At 37.3% G+C, this 25,730-nt stretch overlaps 4 protein-coding genes and 3 pseudogenes across 6 annotated transcripts; 5 read left to right on the top strand and 2 right to left on the bottom strand.

Moving 5' to 3' along the window:
* The first annotated feature begins 472 nt into the window (after positions 1 to 472).
* Positions 473 to 7,842, top strand: LOC104734304 (E3 ubiquitin-protein ligase UPL4). The gene is made up of 17 exons (XM_010453849.3): positions 473 to 761; positions 1,244 to 1,952; positions 2,048 to 2,158; positions 2,282 to 2,398; positions 2,488 to 2,646; positions 2,732 to 2,896; positions 3,079 to 3,228; positions 3,306 to 3,427; positions 3,512 to 4,619; positions 4,958 to 6,142; positions 6,219 to 6,449; positions 6,539 to 6,643; positions 6,727 to 6,807; positions 6,879 to 6,947; positions 7,041 to 7,169; positions 7,272 to 7,355; positions 7,485 to 7,842. Exons 2-17 carry the CDS (start codon positions 1,284 to 1,286, stop codon positions 7,548 to 7,550), a joined length of 4,551 nt encoding a protein of 1,516 aa, XP_010452151.2. The 5' UTR covers positions 473 to 761; positions 1,244 to 1,283; the 3' UTR covers positions 7,551 to 7,842.
* Positions 7,843 to 8,486: 644 nt separating this feature from the next.
* LOC104734305 (hydroxycinnamoyl-CoA:5-hydroxyanthranilate N-hydroxycinnamoyltransferase HHT1-like) lies at positions 8,487 to 9,937 on the bottom strand. Its single transcript, XM_010453852.3, has 2 exons — positions 9,297 to 9,937; positions 8,487 to 9,176 (listed from the first exon to the last, which is right to left on the bottom strand). The coding sequence occupies exons 1-2, from the start codon at positions 9,762 to 9,764 to the stop codon at positions 8,592 to 8,594; spliced, it is 1,053 nt and encodes a 350-aa protein (XP_010452154.2). The 5' UTR covers positions 9,765 to 9,937; the 3' UTR covers positions 8,487 to 8,591.
* Positions 9,938 to 10,544: 607 nt separating this feature from the next.
* LOC104734306 (F-box/LRR-repeat protein At5g02910-like) lies at positions 10,545 to 13,554 on the top strand (annotated as a pseudogene). Its single transcript, XR_015578553.1, has 4 exons — positions 10,545 to 10,584; positions 11,576 to 12,418; positions 12,665 to 12,838; positions 13,055 to 13,554. The product of XR_015578553.1 is annotated as an F-box/LRR-repeat protein At5g02910-like (transcript).
* A 147-nt stretch (positions 13,555 to 13,701) lies between these two features.
* LOC104734307 (F-box/LRR-repeat protein 25-like) lies at positions 13,702 to 15,705 on the top strand (annotated as a pseudogene). Its single transcript, XR_015578738.1, has 3 exons — positions 13,702 to 14,700; positions 14,846 to 15,019; positions 15,226 to 15,705. The product of XR_015578738.1 is annotated as an F-box/LRR-repeat protein 25-like (transcript).
* A 120-nt stretch (positions 15,706 to 15,825) lies between these two features.
* On the top strand, positions 15,826 to 17,580 carry LOC104737806 (F-box/LRR-repeat protein 25-like; annotated as a pseudogene).
* Positions 17,581 to 17,770: 190 nt separating this feature from the next.
* LOC104734311 (F-box/LRR-repeat protein At5g02910) lies at positions 17,771 to 19,525 on the top strand. Its single transcript, XM_010453858.3, has 3 exons — positions 17,771 to 18,699; positions 18,783 to 18,956; positions 19,085 to 19,525. The coding sequence occupies exons 1-3, from the start codon at positions 17,860 to 17,862 to the stop codon at positions 19,253 to 19,255; spliced, it is 1,185 nt and encodes a 394-aa protein (XP_010452160.1). The 5' UTR covers positions 17,771 to 17,859; the 3' UTR covers positions 19,256 to 19,525.
* LOC104734310 (putative ion channel POLLUX-like 1) lies at positions 19,349 to 24,450 on the bottom strand. The gene is given in 23 exon segments (XM_087482552.1): positions 19,349 to 19,713; positions 19,715 to 19,870; positions 19,958 to 20,031; positions 20,109 to 20,178; positions 20,259 to 20,306; positions 20,385 to 20,461; positions 20,545 to 20,674; positions 20,755 to 20,847; positions 20,924 to 21,037; positions 21,125 to 21,367; positions 21,470 to 21,546; positions 21,646 to 21,793; positions 21,883 to 21,967; positions 22,066 to 22,152; positions 22,262 to 22,366; positions 22,457 to 22,611; positions 22,685 to 22,783; positions 22,876 to 22,948; positions 23,032 to 23,103; positions 23,198 to 23,448; positions 23,580 to 23,674; positions 23,765 to 23,823; positions 23,996 to 24,450. Coding segments are annotated over 23 exon segments (2,538 nt in total). The 5' UTR covers positions 24,085 to 24,450; the 3' UTR covers positions 19,349 to 19,575.
* Positions 24,451 to 25,730: the final 1,280 nt, after the last annotated feature.

A 25,730-nucleotide genomic window follows, 5' to 3' on the forward strand; every position in this document is an offset into this window, starting at 1 on the left:
GGCTAAAATAAATTAATTTGACTTTTGGTTTATTAGACCTTCCTATACGAAAGCCCTAAAAAGTAAACGACTTAAAAGAAAGAAAGCATTAACTTTGTTACTTAAAGCTTTTTAGTAATAAAATATATAAAAAAATCCAATGACCAAAAAAAAAAAGAAGCCAAAAGAAGGGACTAATTAAGGCTATTAATAATGAATACCATAAAAATGAGTTAAATTGTGTAAGCTAGCAAAAAGCTTTTAGGATTTAATTGTATGGTTTAAAACTGTTAATAACGACACGTGTCACACACAACCCATATGAGGCGGTGCTAAATACTCTGATCCCTAAAATCGGAAAAATACAAAAAAATTATATCCGTTGGATCTTCCTCGATACCAATTTTAAAACCGTACGATCTAATCTTCCGTAGTTCTTAGTGTGCTGGTCCGCAGAGGATAAAGTCTTGAAACATTAGAGGTCTGTCTAATTAACAAACCATAGTCTCTTAGCAAATAAGCTAAAGGCAAAAAAATAAAAAATAAAAATAAAAAAGGAAATACATATAGAGAGAGAGAGAGATATTATTGTTATATATATAATCTTATGTGATTTCTTCTTCTTCTCTCTTGAGATGATTATAAGTTTCCCTAGGATTATAAGAAAAAAAAACCCTAGATTCTCACCTTCTTCTTCTTCTTCTTCTTCTTCTTCTTCAATCTCTCTGAGAATTTAACCAATCAAAAACGATTGGGTCAAAAATCTGGTGAATCTTGAGAAGGTGTGTGTGATTTTACCAACCAGTTCCTTTGATTTTGCTGCGATCATGATCGTTGTTTCTTCTTCCTTTTTTTTTGTGTTGATCGTGATTACTGTTTCGAATCTGTGTTCGATTGTTTATATCAATTGTTTTCCTGTTTCTCCTTTTTGTTTGTTCTCGTCTCGCTAGTGAACCCTCTCTCTGTGTGTTTTTTTCTTTTTTCTTTTTTTCTTTTAAGTGTGTAAATTAATCGTCTTTGTTTTGTGTTGATTCATGGAGTTTTTTAATGAGTAGTACTGGTTTTGATAAGAATTGCAGTTAAAAAAAAACCCTAATTTTGTTTGATGTTTTATTTTCCACTGATTTTGTGTACTGAGTGATTGCCTCTTTAGTTGTACCTTCTTATCTTCTTCTTCCTTTGTGGTTTGTGTTTAAAGTGGGAGAGATATGTTGGTATTGAAAAAGACTTTAACTTTGATTTTTTTTTGCTTGCTTGATGACAGGTTGAGATTAGATAATTTAATTTGAAAGATTTTTTAAGTTATGGAGAACAGAGGCCAGAAACGAATGGAGGTTGTGGAAGAGTTACCTGCTGATAAGAGAGCTTGTAACTCACAGGATTTCAGGCCAAGCACATCTGGATCATCCGTTCAGGCTCAAGATAACGGTGCCACCAGTCCAGGACATGATCAGGTTGACGCCGATATGGATACTTCTTCATCTGCTTCGCCTTCGAGTCGATCAGATGAAGAAGAACAAGATAAGGAATCAGATGAAGAAGAACAAGATAAGGAGGATTCTGACTATGGATCCTGCGATTCTGATGAGGAAGATTCCAGACATAGGGTGCTTGAGGAGTATCAGAGAGGTAGATCATCTGATGATCAAGGGAAATTGAAGTCTCTTTTGTCCACTTTGAGTGGAGAAACCGATCCTTCAGGGCATTTATCCGGGCTTACTGAGTTATGCGAAGTTTTGTCATTTTGTACTGAAGAGTCCCTGTCCGACACAATGGCCGACAAGCTCTCACCGGTGCTTGTAAATTTAGCTAAGCATGAGAACAATGCTGATATTATGCTGCTCGCCATTAGAGCTATTACTTACTTGTGTGATGTTTATCCGCCTTCAGTAGCACTACTTGTAAGACATGAGACTATTCCTGCTCTTTGTCAAAGACTGTTGACTATCGAGTACTTGGACGTTGCTGAGCAGGTACGCTATACTTATTCACCACATGAACCTATTGTTTACACCTGAAGAAAAGCTTGTTTTCATTGGTATGTCATACTAACTATTGACTTTTCTAGTGTTTGCAAGCGCTTGAGAAAATATCCCGAGATCAGCCAGTAGCCTGCTTGAATGCTGGAGCAATTATGGCAGTGCTTTCTTTTATCGATTTCTTCTCAACAAGTATACAGGTTAATCATCCCAAAAAACAACCTTGCTATGTCAGATTTCTTGCTTTTCTATTGTCGTGACTTGGTTTAGGTCAAATGGGTGACTTTACAAGACTTACCGTTTCAACATCGCATTTGCTTCAGAGAGTCGCAATTTCTACTGTGGTCAATATATGTAGGAAGCTTCCATCTGAGTCTCCCTCGCCTTTCATGGATGCTGTTCCTATATTATGTAATATTCTTCAATACGAAGATCGACAGGTCAGAATTTGTTTCTTTTGTTTCTTTTTCCCACTGAATCAAAAGAATTTCTGCGAGTATTTGATAGTATTTATGTGTCCTTTTTGCAGTTGGTTGAGAATGTGGCTATTTGCTTGACAAAAATAGCAGATCAAGTTAGTGAGTCACCTGCAATGTTGGATCAACTATGTCGGCATGGACTAATTCATCAATCAGCACATCTCTTAAACTTGAATAGCCGCACTACCCTGTCTCAACCTGTTTACAATGTACCTGAGATTTTCTTCTCCATTTGTTTGTCCTTTCTTTTCATTGCATAAATATAACATCTTGCACTTTCACTTTGGCTGGCAGGGTGTGATTGGATTGCTGAGAAAACTTTCTTCTGGTTCAACTTTAGCTTTCAGAACGTTATATGAACTTAACATTGGCTACAGATTAAAAGAAATCATGTCTACGTATGACATTTCTCATTCAGTGTCTTCTACACATGTTATCAATGCATGCTCCTCCAATCAGGTTTGTGTTTTATTATTGATCACTTTTATATTTTTGGTACTCCAACAGAGGGTCTTCTTTGCAAAATAGTCATGTAGCCAAATAACATTAAGTGGATGGAGTATATGTTAGTAAGCTCATTTTTTTTGAAGAATGCGGTGATATTGGGATTAATGTTGGTTGAAACCAAACGTATAATTCAGGTGCATGAAGTCTTGAAGTTGGTAATTGAGCTTCTTCCAGCTTCATCCGTTGAGGATAATCAGCTGGCATTGGAAAAGGAAAGTTTTCTTGTCAATCAGCCTGATCTTTTGCAACAATTTGGAACTGACATGGTTCCTGTTATGATTCAGGTTATTTCCGACATACAATTTTATTCTCTGATTATTTCTCTCTTACAGTAATGATAAATCTTTTAAATTCTTTGTAGGTGCTAAACTCTGGAGCTACCGCATATGTTTCTTATGGTTGCCTATCAGCAATTCACAAGCTGACTTGCTTGAGTAAGTCGGGCGATCTTGTCAAGTTGCTTAAGAACGCCAACATTTCAAGGTAACTTGTTTTGTAATATTTTCTGAGAGCTTTTTTAACCCTGATGTTTTCTATCTAATAATAGTGCATTTCATGATGCTGCAGTGTTTTGGCTGGTATCTTGTCGAGGAAGGATCATCATGTGGTTGTAGTAGCATTGCAGCTGGCAGAAGTGCTTCTTGAGAAATACAGTGATACTTTTTTGAATTCCTTTATTAAGGAAGGTGTTTTTTTCGCTATTGAAGCACTTTTAAATTCTGATAGAGCGCAACAAAATCCGGTATCTGGTTTCATTCAGGGATCATCTGACCTTTCACAAAAGCCTGCTACGAAAGAGATTGTGAAATGCTTGTGCCAATCCTTTGGAAAATCAGTATCCTCTTCGCAAACATGTAAGATTGACACTGATACTGTCAACATTCTTGCAACACGTATCAAGGAGAGTTTCTTTGGACCTGAGGTACTCAACTCTGAGAAAGACTTGACAGATGTCCTTCAAGACCTCAAGGTATTGTCGGAAGCACTTAGCGCTTTGATGACTGTACCCATTGATGCTCATGTCCTGCATGATGAGAAATTCTTCTCAATATGGAACCAAATCAGGGAAAGGCTGAATGGAAGGGAATCTGTGTCCACTTTTGAATTTACAGAGAGTGGAGTTGTAAAGTCACTGGCTGATTATCTCTCTAATGGACTCTATCAACGGAAACTTAGCAAAGGGGATCCTGAATGTGATACTTTAGCGTTTGTTGGTAAGAGATTTGAGGTGTTCACAAAATTACTTTGGTCTGATGGTGAGGCAACTTCATCCGTGTTAATAGAGAAGCTCCAAAATTCGTTATCTTCTCTGGAAAACTTCCCAATCGTCTTAAGTCCATTCTTGAAGCAAAGGAACTCATTTGCAGCTATTCCGAATGGGCGTTGCACAACTTATCCATGCCTAAGAGTTCGTTTTCAGAAAGCAGAGGGGGAGACGACTTTGCGTGATTACTCCCAAGACTTTGTTACTGTTGACCCACTGTGCTATTTCGATGCTGTCAATCAATACATGTGGCCTAAAGTGAATTTAGAACCAGTAGAGTCTGTGGAAGCAAAAGATCAAGCTATAGAATGCCAATCTTCTCAGTTGCAGTCAACTTCAATATCTTGTCAAGGTGAAAGCTCAAGTCCTATGGAGATTGACAGTGCACCTTCTGATGCACCTCAGTTTCAGGTAATTTCTAAACTCCCTTTAATCTTTAGTCTTATTGAAGTAGCATATGCAACATTTCTTTTTTTATCATCAAGAACTTTTGGATTAGGAGTGATTAAAACTTATTCAACTTAAGTTCAGGAAAAGCAATAATGTACTAGAACTGAATTCTTTGCACCTGAAAGTTTGTAATGGCTTTGATTTCAAGATGAGCATTAGGTGGTGTATATTGGTTATTGGTTTACTTGAGAAGTTGAGATGAAGTTTTCTTCATAGGTGTCTTTCCTTCTCTTTAAGCTTCTTGTTTGGTTATTATAGTACATTCATCTTTTGTGTATCTGGAATTTTGTTTTGTCAAGGGATCTCAAGTGGAAGATCAGATGCAGCTTCCAGTGCTGTCTAGTGGTTCAGAACAACAAAATGCTTCCTCCTCTGAAAAGGAGGATGCGCTGCCTAGACTTTTGTTTCGTCTCGAAGGGCTTGAACTAGACCGCTCATTGACTGTATACCAGGCTATTCTCTTGCACAAACTTAAATCAGAAAGTGAAACTACCAACGGCTCAAAGCTTAGTGGACCCCACTACATCACTTATGAAAGGGCTGCACAACTTGGGGATTCTAGTAAAAATCTGGTTCCACCCGAATCTATAGAAGACGACGAGTATCGCTCGTTCTTATCCTACTTGTTTTCGCATAGACTAGCTTTGCGCCTCAAGGGGTCAAGTCCTCCTGCCTATGACATATTGGTCCTGCTTAAGAGTCTGGAGGGCATGAACAGATATCTTTTTCACCTGATTTCTCTTGGGAGGATTACTGCTTTTGGCGAAGGTAGGCTGGAGAATTTGGATGATCTGATGGTGCTTGTTCGTCCTGTGGCACATTCTGAATTTGTTAGCAGTAAGCTTACAGAGAAGTTAGAGCAGCAGCTTCGTGATTCTTTTGCTGTGTCAACCTGCGGTCTGCCACCATGGTTTAATGATCTAATGGATTCATGTCCATTTCTGTTTAGTTTTGAAGTCAAGTCAAAATACTTCCGACTTGCAGCCTTTGGTTCACAGAAAATCCACCATCACCCACAGCACCTTAACAATTCAAATGGTGAAGGGCGCCCAGTAACTGGCAGTTTACCGCGTAAAAAGTTCTTAGCTTGCCGTGAAAAAATTCTAGAGTCTGCTGCAAAAATGATGGAGTTATACGGCAACCAGAAGGTGGTCATTGAGGTTGAATACAGTGAAGAAGTCGGAACTGGTCTTGGGCCAACGCTGGAGTTCTATACGCTAGTCAGTAGGGCATTTCAAAATCCGGAACTTGGTATGTGGAGGAGTGATTGTAGTTCCTTGGTTGGAAAGCCAAGCGAACACTCAGGGGTTTTGGCCTCTCCTTCAGGACTCTTTCCACGCCCTTGGTCAGGTACATCAGCTGCTTCTTCAGATGTGCTGCAGAAATTTGTTCTACTGGGGACAGTGGTAGCAAAGGCTCTACAAGATGGACGAGTCTTAGACCTTCCTTTTTCCAAAGCCTTCTATAAACTAATCCTCGGACAGGTAAATTGGGTTCTTCTCATTCCAACATCTCTTTCCTATTTTGGTTGAGAATCTTACAGAACAAGTTTTCTTTTAGGAGTTGAGTTCATTTGACATCCACTTTGTTGACCCTGCACTTTGTAAAACACTGGTGGAATTGCAAGCTCTGGCCCGTAGGAGAAAGGTTTTCGCAGAAGCACAGGGTAATTCTCGAGCAGCCAAGTGTGATTTAAGTTTCCATGGAACAAAGATTGAGGACCTTTGTCTTGAATTTGCGTTGCCTGGCTACACGGACTATGATCTCTCTCCCCATTCTGATAATGATATGGTACGTAGTGTGTTTTAGTTTTGTGAATAAATCTTTCTCTTAAGATCCTTGAATATGTGGAATTATGTCTACGTCCCTTCTCTTTCTAGGTAAATTTGGATAACCTCGAGGAATATATCAAGGCTATTGTCAATGCCACAGTATATAGTGGGATCCAAAAACAGGTTGAAGCATTTCGGTCTGGATTTAATCAAGTACGTACTCTTCTTCTCCTTTAGCTACATTCTATTCTATAGATTTAATATTTAATCATTCCTTCTATACATGCTCAATTCAGGTTTTCCCTATTGAACATCTTCGGATTTTCGATGAAGAGGAGCTGGAAACTATGTTGTGTGGAGAACGCGATCTCTTTAATGTAGGTTAACGTTTAGATGTTACGTGTTGAGTACGGTTTTTCATCAGCTGAAAAGACTAATTTCTTTGCAGATGAATGAAGTCTTGGATCACATCAAGTTTGATCATGGATATACTTCTAGCAGCCCACCAGTTGAAAATGTTTGTTTTTTAAATCTCAACTACTTTTCTTTCTGAATTTTGTTAATCTTTTTCCGGATCAAACTAGAAGGGCTAATTTGTTCTGTATTCCAGTTATTGGAAATTCTGCATGAGTTTGACAAGGAGCAACAACGAGCGTTTCTGCAATTCGTAACAGGATCTCCCCGGCTACCTCATGGCGGTTTAGCGTCTCTCAATCCTAAACTAACAATTGTCCGCAAGGTCCGATGTGACTAAAAACTTCCTCTGTGTTATTTCTCACATTTTGTAATCTCTCTTTTTTTCTCATCAGCCTTTTTCTCTGTTTATTTTGTTGTGCAACAGCATGGTAGCGATTCTTCAGAGACTGACCTGCCTAGTGTGATGACATGCGCCAATTATCTGAAGCTTCCACCTTATTCTTCCAAAGTGATATCTCTCTTCATCTTTTGTTAACCATTCTCTTAAGCCGGTTTTTCTCTGGACAAAACCTGGTCTCAGGATCGATCTCACTCTGTTGTGTTTTCCTGTTTTTTTTTTGTGTCTGTGTGTTTGCAGGAGAAGATGAAGGAGAAACTGATGTATGCCATTACTGAAGGTCAAGGTTCCTTCCATCTCTCTTAAGTTAGTTTCTTGTAAAAAAAGTTAGCAGAAGCGGTAGGGGGATTGTGAGAAGAGAAGAGAAGAGTGGATTGTTAGAAGAAACAAGAGGAAGTTCTTCTTCTCTTTTTCACATGGTTCTTTTTCTTTTAAGTGTTTTCTTCTTTTTAGGATTTTGTACAAAAGAATAGTAGTAATAAGTAGACGAAGTAGGACGAGGAAAAAAAGAAACTCTCTTTTGGACTGATGTGAAAAGTTGTACATAAAAAAAAATCATAAAATGGTTCTAATATTATTTTTATATTAATTTGAGAAATTAGACTGTAAAATTCGAAATTTGTGTGTATGGGGAAAATGAGAAACAAATTTTAGGTGACAAAAAAATAAAAAAAAATTTCTTCTCTAAAGATAATAATGTCCAAGAAGACATGAAAGAGGGAACTGATGTTCACATGGCTGTTTTTTCCGACCATGTATGTATCCTCCGGTTCAGTCTATGCATTCATATTCCACACGTTCATTAAGCTGTAGCCTGTTCTTGTCTCTTTATGAGATTTCTTTGGTGAAATCTTATTTATGTGATCATTAGTAGGAGTAGGAGTAGTAGCAATGTCAATGGGGGGTATTATAATTAATGATATTGTCTTCTTGCCCATATCTACTTCTTCATACAATGTTACTTCTTTATTTCCAACACGTCACGTCGATATTTAAACCAATAAAAAGGATGTATTTTCCTTTTATAGGTATATGAACCTCAGATCCATTAATTGGAAATTGTTCTACCTAATCATATCGTACTAATCGTAATAGCCAATAAATTTCTAGTTCGAAGTATGTTGATATTTTCATTTTTAATAACCGGCTGAACTACCATCATCAAGCAGCTAATTAAGATTATTAGATATTTTGTATTACGTACACACGCACACGCACACACACACACACTGACACACGGTATAAGAATCGTAGTTAGCCTTCCGCAGTAGTTTCATTGATAACATTACGCAGTCGGCAAAACATTATGATAAACGTTAAACAATTCATGTCACTGATATTAATGAGTTACTCTTTTGGTAGTGCAACAATAAATTTGGCAAGCGACTTGGGATCTCCAAAAGCAGATGGCACAGCAAACACAACCCCTTTGGAGACGGACCCAACCCAACATGCCGTAACTTCAAGTCTTTCCCCAAACGCTAAATTCTTATTAATTACTCCATCATCTGTCTCCACCAAATCGCAATCGCTAATAGCTTCATCTCTTGATGGATGTATCTCTACCTTCATACCATCACATACTGTACCATAACCTAGTTCCTTGACGAACAAGAAAACATCCGCACTCGTTTTTTTGCGGGCCACAATGCATGCTGATGACATTTTCAGGCATGTTTTGGCCCGAAGAACAACGGGTTCACCGCGGTCGAGAACAGAGGCTGACCTCGTAAATTCAGTGAGGAACTTCTTATAGTTTTGTTTGAGAGAAGGGAGGTAGAAGATTGGTTTGACAGCTGTGGTCTGGGAATGGGCTAAAGAGCTTTGGATTTGAACCCATTTGGTCAAGAAATCTGTCTCAAGGAGGAGATCCGCTAACAGGATGCTGCAGCTTATCCCAACTGAATACCCACCACTCTCAAAATTAGTCACCTATCAACAACAAATACAATATTGGAAGAAAATCTCAATATTTATTTATAATAAGAATCATTGCTTAGACCTTAATATTTGATAAAGTATAATACACAAATAAATTAATTTGTAGAAAACCTGAACATAGAACAATGGAGAGTACTGAGGTTCATCTTCATCAATGTCTTTCCAGAAGACAGTTTCTGCTTCAGCTCTGCTTTTGTCTTTTTTCACCATTTCAAGAAACTCCGGCAAACTCGCCGGAAACTGAGCCTCCAACAGCCTAACGCCACTGTCGTTGGGCACGACCTCAAAACCATCCTCAGCCGCCGTCTTCCTCCTCCGCAGCCTACCGGAGAGCATCGGCTGCTCCGCCAAGGCTCTCCCTAACGACTCCTTAATCCACCCGGCGACTAACCACGCTTTCTCGCCACTAACATCACCTGCTTCCTTGTAATACGTAACTATGTTCAGTGTTCGCCGGAATATTCCAGCTCCGACGGCATCTCCGACGGATATGGAACGAACTTTCCGGTGTTGCGTCACTTCCACCGGCATGACGCTCTGTACTCCGGCTATCCTTGACTTGGGGATTTTGGTTTCCATTTTGGCTGTAATTGTGATAATGGCTTTAGACCGTGCTAGTGCTTTATATTTATAGGAACTTTGGTAATTTATACAATTTGCAAAACAAGAACTTTATACTTCTAATAAAGTTGTGCAAAAATCTAGCTAAAAAGTATGTATGAGATGTGCTTTTAATGTTATAAATGTAACTCAACAAAAGTAAAAAATACAGATCCAATTTAAACCAACCTTGCATTAATTGTTACCCAATTTAAATTAATTATTGCTCTCAGTTTGCGTAAAGGTTAATATATTTAGATTTAATGATCATTGACTACAAGTAGTATTATTGAGACCTGAGTCAAGATTTGCAGTTGGGTGTTAGTGTTACTTCATGGTGCAGAAAAGTAATCTTAATCTATCCAACCTGCAATGACTGTATTGACCTCTGTTAGTAACCAACTAGCAATTGTGGTTGTGGTCTTTGGGTTATGTATTCATTTGATGCATCTATATTTGTTTGTTTGCATCCACATTTTAGACGATACAGAAATAGGTCGACAAAAAATATCTTCCATTTCCTTAGAATTCATGTGCGCTTAATTTGACAAGGACCAAACATATACCTATCAAATATTGCAGGAAAAAAAGGATAAACTGAATCATTATGATATATGTAGTCAAATCATTGAATATTTGAATCAATATAAAGTATTTATTTCCTAAATAAATTGATAAAAATCATTGAAGAAAAGAATAAGAACTAAAGCTCAAATCCGATCCGTAAAAAGGGCACTGATCGATCTCTTGGTACGTAACATGGCATCGTCGTCACTCATGCCTCCATCGACCAAATTACGTACTAGCTTCAAAATTAAACATTAATTATGATATGTCGTTTTGTCCTTAGAAGAACATCTAATTAATGTATTACTAGACCAGCATTAAATATATCAAACAACTTCTATATATTACTCGTACCTTATAGTATTTTTTTTTCTTCTTTTGTTTGATAGGTACGTACGTACATAATGTTAATGTCTAAGTCTAACTAGTAACAAATACTGCGTCGGTTAAATGGTTTAACATGCATTTTTAAGAAAATAAGAAAGGAGATGTTCAACTCCCACGTCCCACCTATACAATTTTGTTACATTATTGTAGGACTGCCCCGCCTCTATTAATTTCTTATATATTGAACCCATGATATTTCTGCATGTAGGAAAATTAAATCTATCGAAACTTTGCATTGTCACTCCAAATAAACTGAATAATAATTTCTTCTATTTTTTCTTTCATCATATATAATTATATATCGATTAATAGATTTTGTGACCGTCGTCTTTCTCACAACTTTTGGTAATTCGTCGGTCTATGTATTTAATTGAGTAATAATATATTACAGTAATATATTATTACTGATTAGGTTGTACATTACTTAATCAAAAACACGATTTGATTAACACGTAACTATTATTATTTCTACATCAATTGAACTTTTTAAAATTTGGTAATAATTATGATTTTGTTTCTCTTCAATTTTCACAGAAGTCAGCCAGTTGTATCCGAAGCCACCCGAAATCGTTATTTCCTTTATACACTACAACTCAACTAGTATTTATATTCTATCTTTGACGACTAATGTTTTTAATATTCCCCGCCAAAACGTTATAATCGGCGATTTCAGCTGACCAACTCTGCGATCATCAGACCTTCGGTGTCTTTGTCCAAATTTGTAGTAACCAATAAGCCTTTTCTTCAGTGACTTTTCCTCGTCATTAAAACAAATATTTTTTTGGTCTATTTACTCAAAAGTCCCACAAAAACCTTTTATTTAGAAAAGGAGTAAGAAATTACTCACGTCAGCTCTTTACCTGACGTGATTCTCCACCATATCCTCTCCTCTGTTTCGACCAAGTCCGCGATCAGAACCTCTGTCTTGTCCAAACGATGGAGGTATGTATGGTCTGAGACACCTTCTCTCTCCATTGATTGTCATAGAGCCAACCCTAATTCGATCGACAAAACCCTAACTAGCTTCTCGGCTCCCAAGATCACGGCTTTTCATCTCCGTACAAGCTTGCACAACAGGGTTCAACCCATTAACGGCTGGATCGAATTCGCCATTTCTCGCGACGCGGAGAAGCTTTCGTTTGAGTTCCGTGATTCTTGTGTTAGGGATTACAAGTTTCCTGATTTCTTCTACGCCAATTCATCTGTGAAGCAGCTCTTTGTAAACTCTGGAGCTGTTGATTTGGTTCCCAGATGCGCAGTGTCTTGGACATCTCTAAAGAACTTGTCTTTGAGCTTTTGCACACTCTCTGATGAATCCTTTCTTAAGATTCTGTCTGGCTCTCCACTTCTCGAGAGCTTGGAGTTGCTGTATTGTGATGAGTTCAGGTGTCTTGATCTGAGTCAGTCACCGCGTCTAAGAAGATTGGAGATGGACCGCAGCGATTGGTTTATGGGTCCAACGATGATTGTGGCGCCACATCTCCATTATCTGAGGCTGAGACACTCTCGGTTACCGTGCCGTTTAGTGGATGTCTCTTCTTTAACGGAAGCTGACTTGAACATTTACTTTTGCGATCTTGGAACCCTTACGGCTGAGTTTCTTCAAGATAATGTGGTAAAGATGCTAGAAAATGTTGCAAAACGTTGAGAAGCTTACCATCGGGGGTACCTTTCTTCAGGTGTGTTACCCATTTTTTGCATTCTCTTTTAGAGTCAGTTGGTTTGCATAGGCAGATATTGGTTGATCAGGCTTGCACTAAACTATCGTTCTTTAAAGTGAGATGTCTTTCTTTAGAGTAGATATTTTGAAAGCATGAACATCATAGTCCAAGTATTTGAGCAATGGCTCTCGTCTTGTTGTGCTTTGGTCATTTCTTTTGATGAAGTTGTCTTTTGGTAGTCAACTATTTTTATATGCCTTACAGATGTTATCTCTTGCTGCGCTCTGTGGTGTACCTTTTCCGACGCTCAAGGTCAAAACTTTGACTCTTGAGACGATGATTATACGGTCTGTTATTCCTGGTATAACAGAGCTGCTACGGAACACATCTGGATTAAGAAAGCTAACAATTCACACTGTGAAATGCAGCAGCATATCGGTATCTTTACAATGCAACCTCTTTTAGTCTCCTTCATATGTCTGTCTGATCATAGTAACTTATGACAGAGTAGTAATTTTGTCCAAGAACCATGTCCCTCACTTTTTTTTTGTGCTAATGTAGAGCTGAGTTTTTGAAAAGTAAGATATTGACATTCTTTTTGGATGCTTTTTTAGTTTGCATGATGAAGTCTTTTTTTCTTTGTCTGTTCGACAGGAATTGCATCTCAACGCGTACTTACGTGTACATAGCTTGAATCAGCATCAATGCTGGAGATCGAAAGACTCAGTCTTCCCGGGCTCTCTTGAGACCATTTCAATGTTGGTGGGTAAACACGCAGAGTCCAACCTCGTGACTTTGTTCATGGAACGTTTACTGGAAAGTACAAAAAGTCTAGAAACGATGGTTGTACTCTTGGTAGGTTACCTTGATGCATCAGGTTTTGAAGAGCTTCTTGCAATGGCTACAACACTTTCTCACAACAATAATGATGTCTCCATATTGATCAAGCGAAGCTATATCAAGTAGGTAGCCAATACTTTCCCGCAACGATAATGTCTTAATTGTTTGATCAAGCAAAAACCATTGTTAAATATGTATCATTATCATGTATTCGACTTGAATCTCACACCACATTTGTAGTATACTGAATGTGTAAGTCAGATTAATTGTATTTTAGAATATCATTAAAAAAAATTCAGAAATTAATTCTTAAATCAAAATCCCAAATTCTAAATATTTTAAATTTATTAAATTTTTTAATTTATTTTCTTTAATTACTCATTTAAAATCAATAAATAAATAATTAGTCCTTTTTGTTGAGAAACAAAAATAAATAATTAGTCTTTACAAAAGAAAAAAAAAAAAAAAAAATCTGATGGCCATGGAAGACAATTTTGGAGAAGAGGACCTCGCCAACGCCGCTATAGGATCCACTAGCCACCGTTTCAGTCATCCCATCAAGATCGAGCGAGCAAGTGATTCAGTCGACGGTGTAGACTCAATCAGCTCTCTACCCGAAGACATCCTCCACCGTATCCTCTCCTTAGTTCCCACCAACATCGCCATCAGAACCTCTGTTTTGTCCAAATGATGGAGGCATGTTTGGTCTAAGTCACCTTATCTCTACTTTGATCAGCTTAGAATCTCCCCTGAATCGATAAACGAAACCCTAAACAACTACACGGCCACCAATATCACAAGTTTCCATCTTGTCACAAGCTTGCTCAAAAACAGGATTCACTTTGTTGATAGATGGATCGGGTTCGCCATCTCCCACGGCGCTGTGAATCTAACTCTGGAGTTTCGTGATTCTCGTGTTGGCGATTACAAGTTTCCAGATTTCTTCTACAACAATTCCTCTGTTCAGCAACTCTTGATCATCAACTCGAGACCTGCTGTTGATTTGATTCCCAGTTACAACGTGTCTTGGACTTCGCTAAAGTACTTGTCTTTGAGCTCTTGTAGACTCTCTGATGAAACCTTTCCTAAGATCCTGTCTGGTTGTCCAATCCTGGAAAGCTTGAGACTGCAGAACTATGGTTCAGTTAAGTTTCTTGATCTGAGTGAATCGCGTCTCCTGAGAAGATTGGATTTAGATTGCTGCTCCTCTGTTCGAGAACCAACGAAGATCGTGGCACCGCATATACATTATCTGAGATTGAGAGCACAATGCACTTTACTTGATGTCTCGTCTTTAATTGAAGCTAACGTAGACTCTTCAGTTAACTATCTCTTATCTAGTATCTCTTATCATGAACCTGAGCCCTCGATGCTAGCCATCGATGCTAGCCATAGTGCAAGCAATGCTAGACAAGTTGCAGAACGTAGATAACCTTACTCTTGGGGTTGAGTTTCTCCGGGTAATGTTGCCAACACTCTATGTTGCGGACTCACTTAACTTAAAAGATGCAATTAGTTGGTTACGCAATAAATATTTGGTTGATGGTCTGTGTTTTTCATATTCACTATCTTCTTATACTTTTGTGTCAACCTTTTGATTGTTAGATTTTATCTAAATCCAAGCTCAATGGCGTTCCTTTACCGACGCTCAAGGTCAAAACTCTGACTCTTGAAACAATGATATTGCGACCTGTGGTTCCTGGTATAATAAGACTGGTACAAAACTCGCCTCAAGTAAAGAAGATAACAATTTACACAATGCAGTTCAGCACCGTACTGGTATTTTTCCCATGAACTCTCTTTTATTATCCTTCATATATATTACAAAACAAACAAACAACACAAAAGTGCCATGTACTCTTCCTTTCTTTGGTTAATCTATATATGAGCTGAATATATTAATTACATAGAAGATTGAGATATGGACAGTCTTTAAAAGGGTGTTAGTTTTCAAGGATGAAAATCTTATTCTGGTTTGTTTGTAGGATAAATGTGACAGCTTCGTGGACTTTAAGAATTTGAATCCGGATCAAGGCTGGAGATCACCAGATCATGTGGTCTTTCCGACCTCGTGGGATTCTAAAGTTCCTGAGCCGAAACTCATGGTTTCGTTTCATGGAACTTTTGCTGGCAAACACGATCACATTAGAGACGTTGGTTGTACGGCTGGGGAGTTACACTGATAGATGAAGATTTGAAGAGCAGTTTCAAATCGCTCTAACGCTTTCTCACAACAACAATGAGGTCTCTGTGGCGCTCAAGTGAAGGCGGTGTTGTTAAATTATGTAACATATATATCGGGTTTTAGTGTTGGATCCCATACATACGTGGGGAAGGTGCTTCAGCTTCAACGGATTAGCCTCTATTAGCTTTTGTGTGTGAAGGAACCCTAAAATGTTTTTTAATAATTTGAAAATAATTAACTATTTTAACTTTTCTTAATAATAAATTTTTTTCATAATAAATACTACGTATTGTTAGTATGTAAATTTATAATTAGTCCCACGACACACATATATATATATATATATATATATATATATATTGCAACACAGAAGATTAGTTTTAAAATCTGATTTGGCGATATGGAAGAGGAAGACGACCACGCCACCGTCGCTGTACGAAACCCTAGCCACCGTTTTGAGCTTCCTCTCAAAATCAAACGATCGAGTGATGAATCAGTCGCTGACTCCTCCTCAATCAGCGATCTACCGGACGAAATTCTCCAACATATCTTGTCCTATATTCCGACTAAGTTGGCGATCACAACCTCTGTGTTGTCCAAACGATGGAGACATGTATGGACGGAGACACCTCATCTCTCCTTTGAATGGCTCAAGAGTGTATCCCCTGAAGTGATAAACAAAAGCCTAGCCAGCTACTCGGCTTCCAAAATCACGAGTTTCCGACTCTATACCAATTTCAGCGACAAGGCTTGCCAGGTTAATAAATCGATCGAGTTTGCAATGTCTCACAACGTGGAAAATTTGTCTCTGGAGAACAGTCATAATATATTCTATAAGTTTCCTGATGTCTTCTACACCAACTCCTCTATGAAGCGAGTCGATTTGAGAGATTTCGATTTGATTCCCAAGTGCATTGTGTCTTGGACATCACTAAGGATCTTGTCTTTGAAACCTTGTGAACTCTGATAAATCCTTTCTTAAGGTTCTGTCTGGTTGTCCAATCCTAGAAACACTGACTTTGTACTTTTGCTCGTCACTCAAGCATCTTGATCTGAGTAAATCGCTGCGCTTGAGAAGATTGGAGATAGAACGCCAATCCTTTTATGGAGCACCAATCCAGTCTCTGCAGATTGTGGCGCCACATATCCATTATTTGAGATTGAGAGACTGTGAGGCACACTGCACTTTTGGTGATGTCTCTTCTTTAAAAGAAGCTGATGTCGACGTTAGCTATTTCCATCCTCGAACCTGTTATCATAATTTTGAGCCCTTGGACCGTAACGATCTTCTAGTCATGGTGCAAAAAATGATAGAAGCGTTTCAGAATGTAGAGAAACTTACTTTGGGGGTTAATTTACTTCAGGTAAATATTAATGTGACCATTCGTTCTTTCATTCTCTAAAATCCTTAACGAATGCCTAGAAATCTTAATTAATGTTGAGAGGTCTGTGTTTTGTTGGTACTCACTATTATCTCTTTTCTTTTGTTAGATGTTATCTCTTTCCAAGATCCCTACTAGTCTTCCATTACCGATGCTCAAAGTCAATAATTTGACTCTTGAAACAAGTATTAGGCGATCTGTGGTTCCTGGTATAGAAAGGCTACTACAAAACTCACCTGGATTAAACAAGTTAACAGTTTACAACACAACTGAGAGTTGCCACACCGAACTGGTATGCATGGTTACCTTTAGATTTGCTAATTACAAAAGTACAAACAACCAAAAAAAGAAGTATGTCCTTCCTTTTCTTTTGGCAATCTATGCATAGCGATATATATATTGTAATAACTAATCTGAAGATATCAAGTCTCTATATTATGATTTTAAATTTCATGATGAAGATAATATTTAATTTGTCCTCTGTTTTGCAGTGGGGCTGTGTCAACAGATACTTGAAGAAGCAAGGTTGGAGATTGGAAGATAAAGTCTTTCCGACCTCGTGGGAGTATAAAGTTGTAGAGCCGAAAGTCGTTGGTTCGTTCATGGAACGTTTTCTGGCAAACACAAAAACCCTAGAAACATTGGTTGTCCGTTTATCGAGAAATTGCATTGCTAGATCAACATTTGAAGAGCTGTCTCACTCTCACATCGCTCTCACTCTTTCTCATAACAATAACGTCTCTATCGTGCTCAAGCGAACCGGTGGTCGATAGTGTTAGGAAGTTGCTTCATCGGAATTTTTTTGGGCTCTATTTTACTGTATTACTGAATCTAGGCATTTACTATTTTACTGTCTTACTGGATTTTCTAAATTTTAAATCATGGGCCTGGGTCTAGATCCAAAATTTTGTTTAACTTAGGCCCAATAATGCATTGCAAAAGGCCCAAGCTATAAATATTCTTAAGATATACAATTTACTGATTAGAGATTTTAGTGAGAGATCTCTTGTGTGATCTGATCACCACCACTCCCTCCCTTGCCCTATAACAGAATGACCGGAGATTCAATCGCCGGCGGTATGGATTTAATCAGCGCCTTGCCGGACGCAATTCTCCATATTATCTTATCCCATTTTCCGACCAAGTTCGTGATCAGAACCTCCGTCTTGTCTAAGCGATGGAAACATGTATGGTCCGACACACCTACTCTCTCCATCGATTGCAGCGAAGCCGACCCTGATTCGTTGAACAGAACCCTGGCTAACTACTCTGCTCCCAGAATCACGAGTTTCGACCTCCGTGTCAGCAGAAAGGCTCAATACATCATCACCTTGGTCGAATTCGCCGTTTCTCGTAACACCGAGAAGCTTTCTCTTGACTTCCGTGATGACTGTGTTTGTTTTTACAGTTTCCCTGGTTCCTTCTACGCAAGCTCTTCTTTAAATCAACTCGTTGTCGACTCTGGGGTTTTTGATACGGTTCACGTGTCTTGGACATCTCTAAAGGACTTGTCTTTGAGTTTCTGTAAAATCTCTGATGAGACTTTAGCTAAGATCGTCTCTGGTTCACCACTGCTCGAAAGCTTGACGTTGCATCACTGTGATGAAATTGGGAATCTTGATCTGAGCGAACTGATGAAGCTAAAGAGATTGGATATAGATAATGAGGGACCAACGCAGATCGTGGCGCCGCATATCCATTGTTTGAGAGTGAGACACTCTCATAGGAAATGTAGTTTAGTGGATGTCTCTTCTTTAACCGAAGCTTACTTGAACATCTACTCTTCGAATTGTTATTATTTCAAAGCTGATTTTGTTCAAGTTTATGTGCTTAATATGCTTGAAAAGTTGCAGAATGTGAAGAACCTTGCTTTTGGTGCGGCCTTTCTTCAGGTAAGCTGTTCTGTTTTTGTAAAAATCAGTTGATTCCGCATAGTGGTTTAGATTGTTCTGAATCCATTTGGTCATTTTGATAGATGTTATCTCTTGCCGAATTCTGTGATATTCCTTTTCCGATGCTCAAAGTTGAAGTTTTGACTCTTGAGACGATGATTGTTCCTTCTGTCATTCCTGGTATAGCAAAGCTGCTACAAAACTCACCTGGAGTGAAGTTTCTGAAACTAGACTTAGTGAACAGCAAGATGATATCGGTATATATACTTTACCATGAACCTCTTCAGCTCTTCTCTTATCCTACTGTACATTAGATTATATAATCCACAAACCATGTCCTTTACTTTTTCCTCAGTATTCATGATTTTTTTTTTATGTTTTACAGGATTGGGATCTTAATTACTACTTGGATTTGAAAGGCTTGGATCAGAATCAGTGCTGGATACCAAAAGATTTGGACTTCTCGACTTCTTTAGAACCGAAACTCATGACTTCATTCATGGAATTTCTACTGGAAAACACTAGAGAAGACAATACATCTCAGTACAATTGGTGAGCGGTATGCCCTCCTTTCAATTACAGTGGGAAAGCTTTGCGAGTCTTAGAGTTCGTCCAATAAGGTTTGCAGTGGATATGGAAGACTTGGATATAAACAAGACACTTTTTTCAACTGGATTTATGAGGTTACATTGATACAACTGAATTTGAAACTAATAATTGAGATGGTTCTTACTTTCTCACAACAAACAATTGTTTAGTTTTCTATAGTCTCTTATCAACTCAATGGTATTTTAGTTTTTAAAACGTATATATATCTTATATCTTATTTGATGCTTGCATTTGTGAGAAACTATAGCATGTGGAATATCATATGTTTCATAGTGTTATAATTTGGTCTCCTTCAAGCTCGGATATAACAATCAATGAGTCTCCCATTTCGAGGGAGAGAGGTTCCGTCTTTGGAACCGGATTGATTATCTGCAACAACAACAAAACACAAAACCGAGTTGGTGAAGAGGAAAAGGGTTAATGTCTGTTGCAGAGTAATATAAGACAGTACCTTTTTACCGCCTTTTATGTAGCCAATGGCAACTTCTCTCCTTAGCCAAGCTCGCTCGGAGAGCTCCGTGAATGAAGGGTTCTCGCCCTCTTTCATGTACAGCTCAATGTCCTGTGTGTTTAGAGCAAACTCAAAGTTTTCAAACCGCAAGGATTTGTGAATATTATAAAAGTTAAAAGTGTGTTTTTCTTGTTTAACCTTTACGTATATCTCATCACCCTCTGCGTCCAAAATGTCCTTCCATACATCATTCAGTTCGCTGTTTTCAGCAACTGGTTATAAAGAAAACGAGTATTACATATTGCAGGTAGATTATCAAGAAACAAAAATCCAATAGATGAAATGTAACCTTGTGCTGTTACAAGGCTCATAACTTCCTCAGCTGCTATGAAGGTTAGGGACGGCTTGAGTTTTGTTATCTGGTATGGTTTAGTATAATATTGTTTCAGCAACTTAACAGTAAAAGAAGCTAACAGGGAAAGAAAAAGCCTTTCAATACCTGCTTGCCGAGTTTTGTGTCGACGATTTCAGAGGCTAGATTATGCACCTAAAGAAACAACAACAGTAAGATTAAAATTCAATGAAGTAGCTAGGATGTGATTAGTCTAGGCAGTAGTAACATTACCTTAACTCCAAGCTTGGTGCAGATGCTTTCAGCGAGGAGAAGAGTGTAAGCAGATTGTTTGTCTGCTCTAGATGGATCTAAAAGACATCAAACTATTCGTTAGTTTAATATCATTATTGCCAAAGACATAATCAAGAAGAATTAAATCATGAATGCTTACCTCCAAGAAGCAAGTCTCGATCCGATATTACAACGATAGTCAGACGAATATCTTCTTCACTTTTTTCATATCTACTCTGCATCTGCATTATAGTTTCCTTAAGTGTATCATCATCCAAAGGATTCCCAACCTGCAAAAAGATTGCAAAAACATCAATACACAATGATTTTGAAACTGTATTCTGTTCATTCCAGTGAAAATGAAATTTACGTTATGTGAAACTTGGATGTTCTTGATTTTTCCTGAACCTATACTCTTGTCCAATCCTCTTCTGTCCTCTAAAGGTACATCTGATAATATTTCCTGTGTGTAAAGAAAATGATTAGTAACTCATTCCATGAGAGTCAACCAGAAAGAGATAATGGTATATGAGGCACACCAATGTACTGCCAGGACCAACATAATTGTCAAACTCCTTGATCATATGCGCAACATCTCCACGCCAACCAATCAAAAGTATAGATTCTTTTGGTCCTTCGAAGGTATCTGATCCCTGCTTAAACTATTGAAATGAACATCAGAGGTCTCAAAAGACTAATATCATAGATCAAGCACTGTGAGGTGCAGTTGAGAGTCAGACCTTTGATAAGGATTTACTAGGACGCGTTGTGATCTTCTCTAGCCGTGATGTTTTTTCCTCAAACACTTGCTTCCTAGTCTCATTAGTCTCATCTACTGTCATGTTCTCAGTTTTCATTTCTGTATATAAAAAGTCCTTCTTGAGAGGTGCAATAAACAATAGCTTGTCGGTTTCCATGAGCTCTTCGTCATCACTTGGATGGAAATTTACTTTCCCATCTCGTAAAAGACCACAAACCACAACCTGGAAGGAAGAATACATCTTGTAAAAAGGCCACAGGCCAAAAGGAAATGATTGAAAGAATGAAAGAAAAAAAACATGCTTAAAACACTGTCAGAATCCTACCTCCTGGAACCCCTGTCTTAATTGTCTATACTTGATCCCAGTTAGATTAGGGAAGCTGCAAAGATTAAATACATTTTCTGCAACGAGTAGAGAATTGGTACTAATCAGTCTTGATGAGTACAAACTTAATATAAAAACATGAAGTTCGAATTTCAGAACATATAATAGTATCCTACTTGAGTAATTTAGTAGGTGCCTGTAGATCTTTATCAGGCCCTTTTGACGTGAGCATTGGACAAACAATTTGGATGTAGAATTTTCAACCGGCTCCACTTTCAACCCCGATATAGACTTGAGAAGATCATACGTATTAGAGCTTGATACCTGCATTCAATTTTCAGAGCAAAAGATAGGAAACAGATCAGTACTAAAAAAACATAAAACCATTGCTGCACTGCACAGTCTTCAGTTACCTCTACAATGGTTGGGATGGATTCCATCTTTTGTATAGGTTGAAGAGCTAATACAGAAAGAAATGCGTCTGTATCAACTTCATACCTGAAACAATGATTTAACATAATATGAAAGAGCTACAACAACACTAGTGAAAACATCGACTACTCAAATATCTATCCGGGACTTGAAAATGTTCTTACCGATCACCTTTCGTTGGTAGTATGATAACGGCACGGGCCATAGAGACGGCAGCCCTCTCAAATGAATTCGTCATGTTAAGACTACAACTGCACTGGCAAAAGCATGAAATCAGCACTGTAAATAATATGCAAACCAACAATAACATCCATGAATTGAAGCTGTATTATTTCAGGTTAATTCACTTCTGCATATCACCTCTTTGTAAGGATGTCAACATGATCAAAATCTTTGGAGTAAGCCTCAGCTAGCTTGTCCATCTCTTTCCTCGGAGTATCAGACATGAGTAGAAGTGTCTGCTTTCTGAAAGCATATAACAAGGAAAAGTGATTAGCCAAGTCAATATAAGCAGGGAAATATAATTGTAAGATATATACAGAGAGACCAAATTACCTAGCTGTGGCGGTACCTAAGCGAACAGCATGCTCTTGATAACTGTTGAGTTGCTTTAGTATGAAAGGCAGATGACTGTTTATTCCACAAATGATGATATGATCAGATTCTAGGACTTGTACATGTGCCCCTTCCCTCACTTTTTTCATATGATACTGCCCAAAATCGATCAGGATAACTTATACCATTAAACATTCACATTCAGTAGTGTTTATCTCAAGAACGTACCCGAAATTGTTCTGTCATTGTGCTTAAAAGGCGAGAGTAAAACACTATTCCCCATATGGCAAGGACAACTCCAATGAGTCTTTCAAAGCGTGTCTTTTGCTGCAGTTTGCAATACGCATGCATTTATTTAGTAAAATATTGTGACGTTTAATTATTGATATCTTTAAATCTGTGAAGAAGCAAATAGTGACCTCCAAATGAACATCAGTGGAAACGAGTCATGCCCAGGCCTCCCAGAGGCAGTCTTCTAAGGATGAGTCTTTCCTTCACAACAAGAAAGGAATAATAGTAAGAAACCATATGCAACGGAAATCACAACAAGTTAACAACAAAGCTATATATGTTACCTGAATTTGAAAAATAGGATTCCCCCAATGAAAACAAACGAAAAGCATACTATCAGGAGGACCACAGATAACCTAAAATAGACATATATGACAAGTGATCAGAACAAACAAGGAGCATCGTCTTGATAATTAAGGAGTACTAAGTATTGGGTTTAGGACGACATACGTGCCAATGTTCTTCTCAAGCTGAGTATTGAAAAGGTAAGAAGACCTTGCAATACCCCATTTGATATCATTGGAAGAAGGAATTGACTTGAGTAAAGAATTTTTGCCTAGAGAGTTGGATGCACAAGCAAAAGGCAAGCCAACCTTCACTGAGTTCTGAATAAGATGGGGAAGCTCTTGAAATATCTTTTGTGCTATTCTCAAAACAACATACAGTGGGATGCATCCTATAACAAGTTTATATGGAAGACTCTGCATATCAAAGAAGATTATATACATTTTAAGCATATGGAGATTTCATCTTGACAGCTAAAATAAGAAAGCAAACGCATCAATGACACCAGTAGAGATAAAAAAAAAAACCCATTCTATAGCTTCTTCACCTTGTAGAATTTGGAATTGAAATCTTTCAATAAACCAAAGTTATTATTAGGAGGCTCTGTGTCTCCTGTCCTTTGAGAGTTGACTTTAACAGTCCCTGTAGTGTAGAGAAGAATAAAATTAGCTAATCAAGTAGGAGTCTAGTTATATATACAGAGAGTAATTGGAAGAATATTCAGAACCACACCTCTGAAACTAAGAGACTTAATCCCACCTAAAGGCAGAGAGTGTAAACTCAAGCAGCTCCTGCAAAACAAAAGAAAGAAAGAAAGAAAGAAAAGCACTATATTCAGAGAGACACAAGTTTGTAATTAACCATCACAGACCCAATAAGCATCACAAACTGCATAATGAATGATCATCTTCACCAGGATGCAAGCAAGCAATTGTTGGCAGAAGTGAAGAAGGAACTAAAAACCTGTTAAAAGAAGGAGAGAATCGATCTCTACTCAAAGCTTGAGAAGGTAATATCAATGGCTTCCATGCGAACAACTGAACAGCCACCATATTTCTCCTCTCTACTTAGATTTTTTTTTGTTTTTTTTGTTTCTCCGCGGCTTGTGTATATTTTATATGGACACAAACAAACGCTGGTTTTTTTTTAAATTCTAATCATCACGTTTATTATTTATTTTTTATTTTTTAAAGTTTTTGGGACCATACAAATTCATAACCAAAAAAAAGAGAATATAATTGGCCACACCGGGATTTGAATATGAGTAGTAGTACTGTATGACAACCAAACTAATATAAACCATCACGTTGACATGTTCTCGATCATAACTATAGAATCTCATTAAGTTAGAAAATAGCACACAATAACAAATTCATATTAACAACATGTCTAAATCCGGATCACAACCTACCTATATCGTTAAATCAGCCTTGCGTACGTCTAAAAAATATAATGCTCCTTGTTTTTTTCTAAGAGTAAAAACAAACGCAAAAGAATGACATCCACTGAACCAGCTAACATAGCACAGAAAAAAAACAAGATGGTAACCACCTTATCGCTTATTTGTATTTTTAACTCACTATTCACGTTTTTATATATAAACATGATGTATGTATATAACGTCTATATATGTTACTACTAATAAACGAATATTTAATATAGTACCACATTTGTTTTTATCGTTAAAATCTCATCCAGAATATGAATCTCGAACGTACATAATTGGCTCCCAAATTATCATCTTCATAACCACAAAAAATGACAAAGACATCCCATCATAAAAGTGCAACTAATTTTTAGAAACATTTATAAAGGTATCTATATTAGTATTACTATATATATGTTTTATTCCTAAATAAAAATTGTATATTATTTTCAGAAAGAAATGTGATAGGCTTCAATTGGTGACCAAAATTTAGGAAAAGAACGAGGAGGAATATCACATTCCTCTCTATTCCACAATTTTTTTACCATTTGAAAGTAATATTTTTTCTCCTACATTCATCTACATTCTTCAAAAAATAAGGAACAATAGAACAAAAATGTTCCTCCCCAAAATTGATGAGGAACAAATGGAACAAATATTCAAATTCGTTTTTCTTTTAAAATAAATAAAAAATATGTTTATTAATAAAATTTTAATTTTGTAATATAAAAACTTTCATATTTTCACTATGTATTGACAAAAAAAATATTTTTGATAGGAATTTTATGTTAAACTACTCTTAAGGCTCTATTTGAAAAATTTATTATATATACATTAGAATAATATTAGTATTACAATTGAAATTAAATTTATTTAATATTTAATATATTTTTAAAACATTTTTATTGTTTAGTTACCATTTACTATTTTGTTCATTCTCTGCAGATTTTCCTTTCATTCCTCAAAAACTGTTTATTCCATTCCGCATTGTTTTTTTTATTCCTTTTCTTTTTGTTCTTCTAATGGTTACCGGTAGGAGCCTTAGTATGTATATTTTCTGTTGATAATAAAACATTGATTGATTAGTAACTAATTTATAAGAATCTACGAGAAAGTAAAAAATTCAAAGTTGAAATAAAGAGGGAAAAGAAAAGGTTTGAATATTTTGAACCTCAATAGAGAGTAGCTGTGGGCTGTGACGAGTCGCGACAAAATCAAGTACTACCACGTGTCGTTTTTCTTGACGTACACGTAGTACATCCTCTCAGCAAA

This window comes from Camelina sativa, chromosome 13 (assembly GCF_030686135.1).
Source record: "Camelina sativa cultivar CO46 ecotype springtype chromosome 13, ASM3068613v1".
In the NCBI taxonomy this organism is placed as follows: Eukaryota; Viridiplantae; Streptophyta; class Magnoliopsida; order Brassicales; family Brassicaceae; genus Camelina; species Camelina sativa.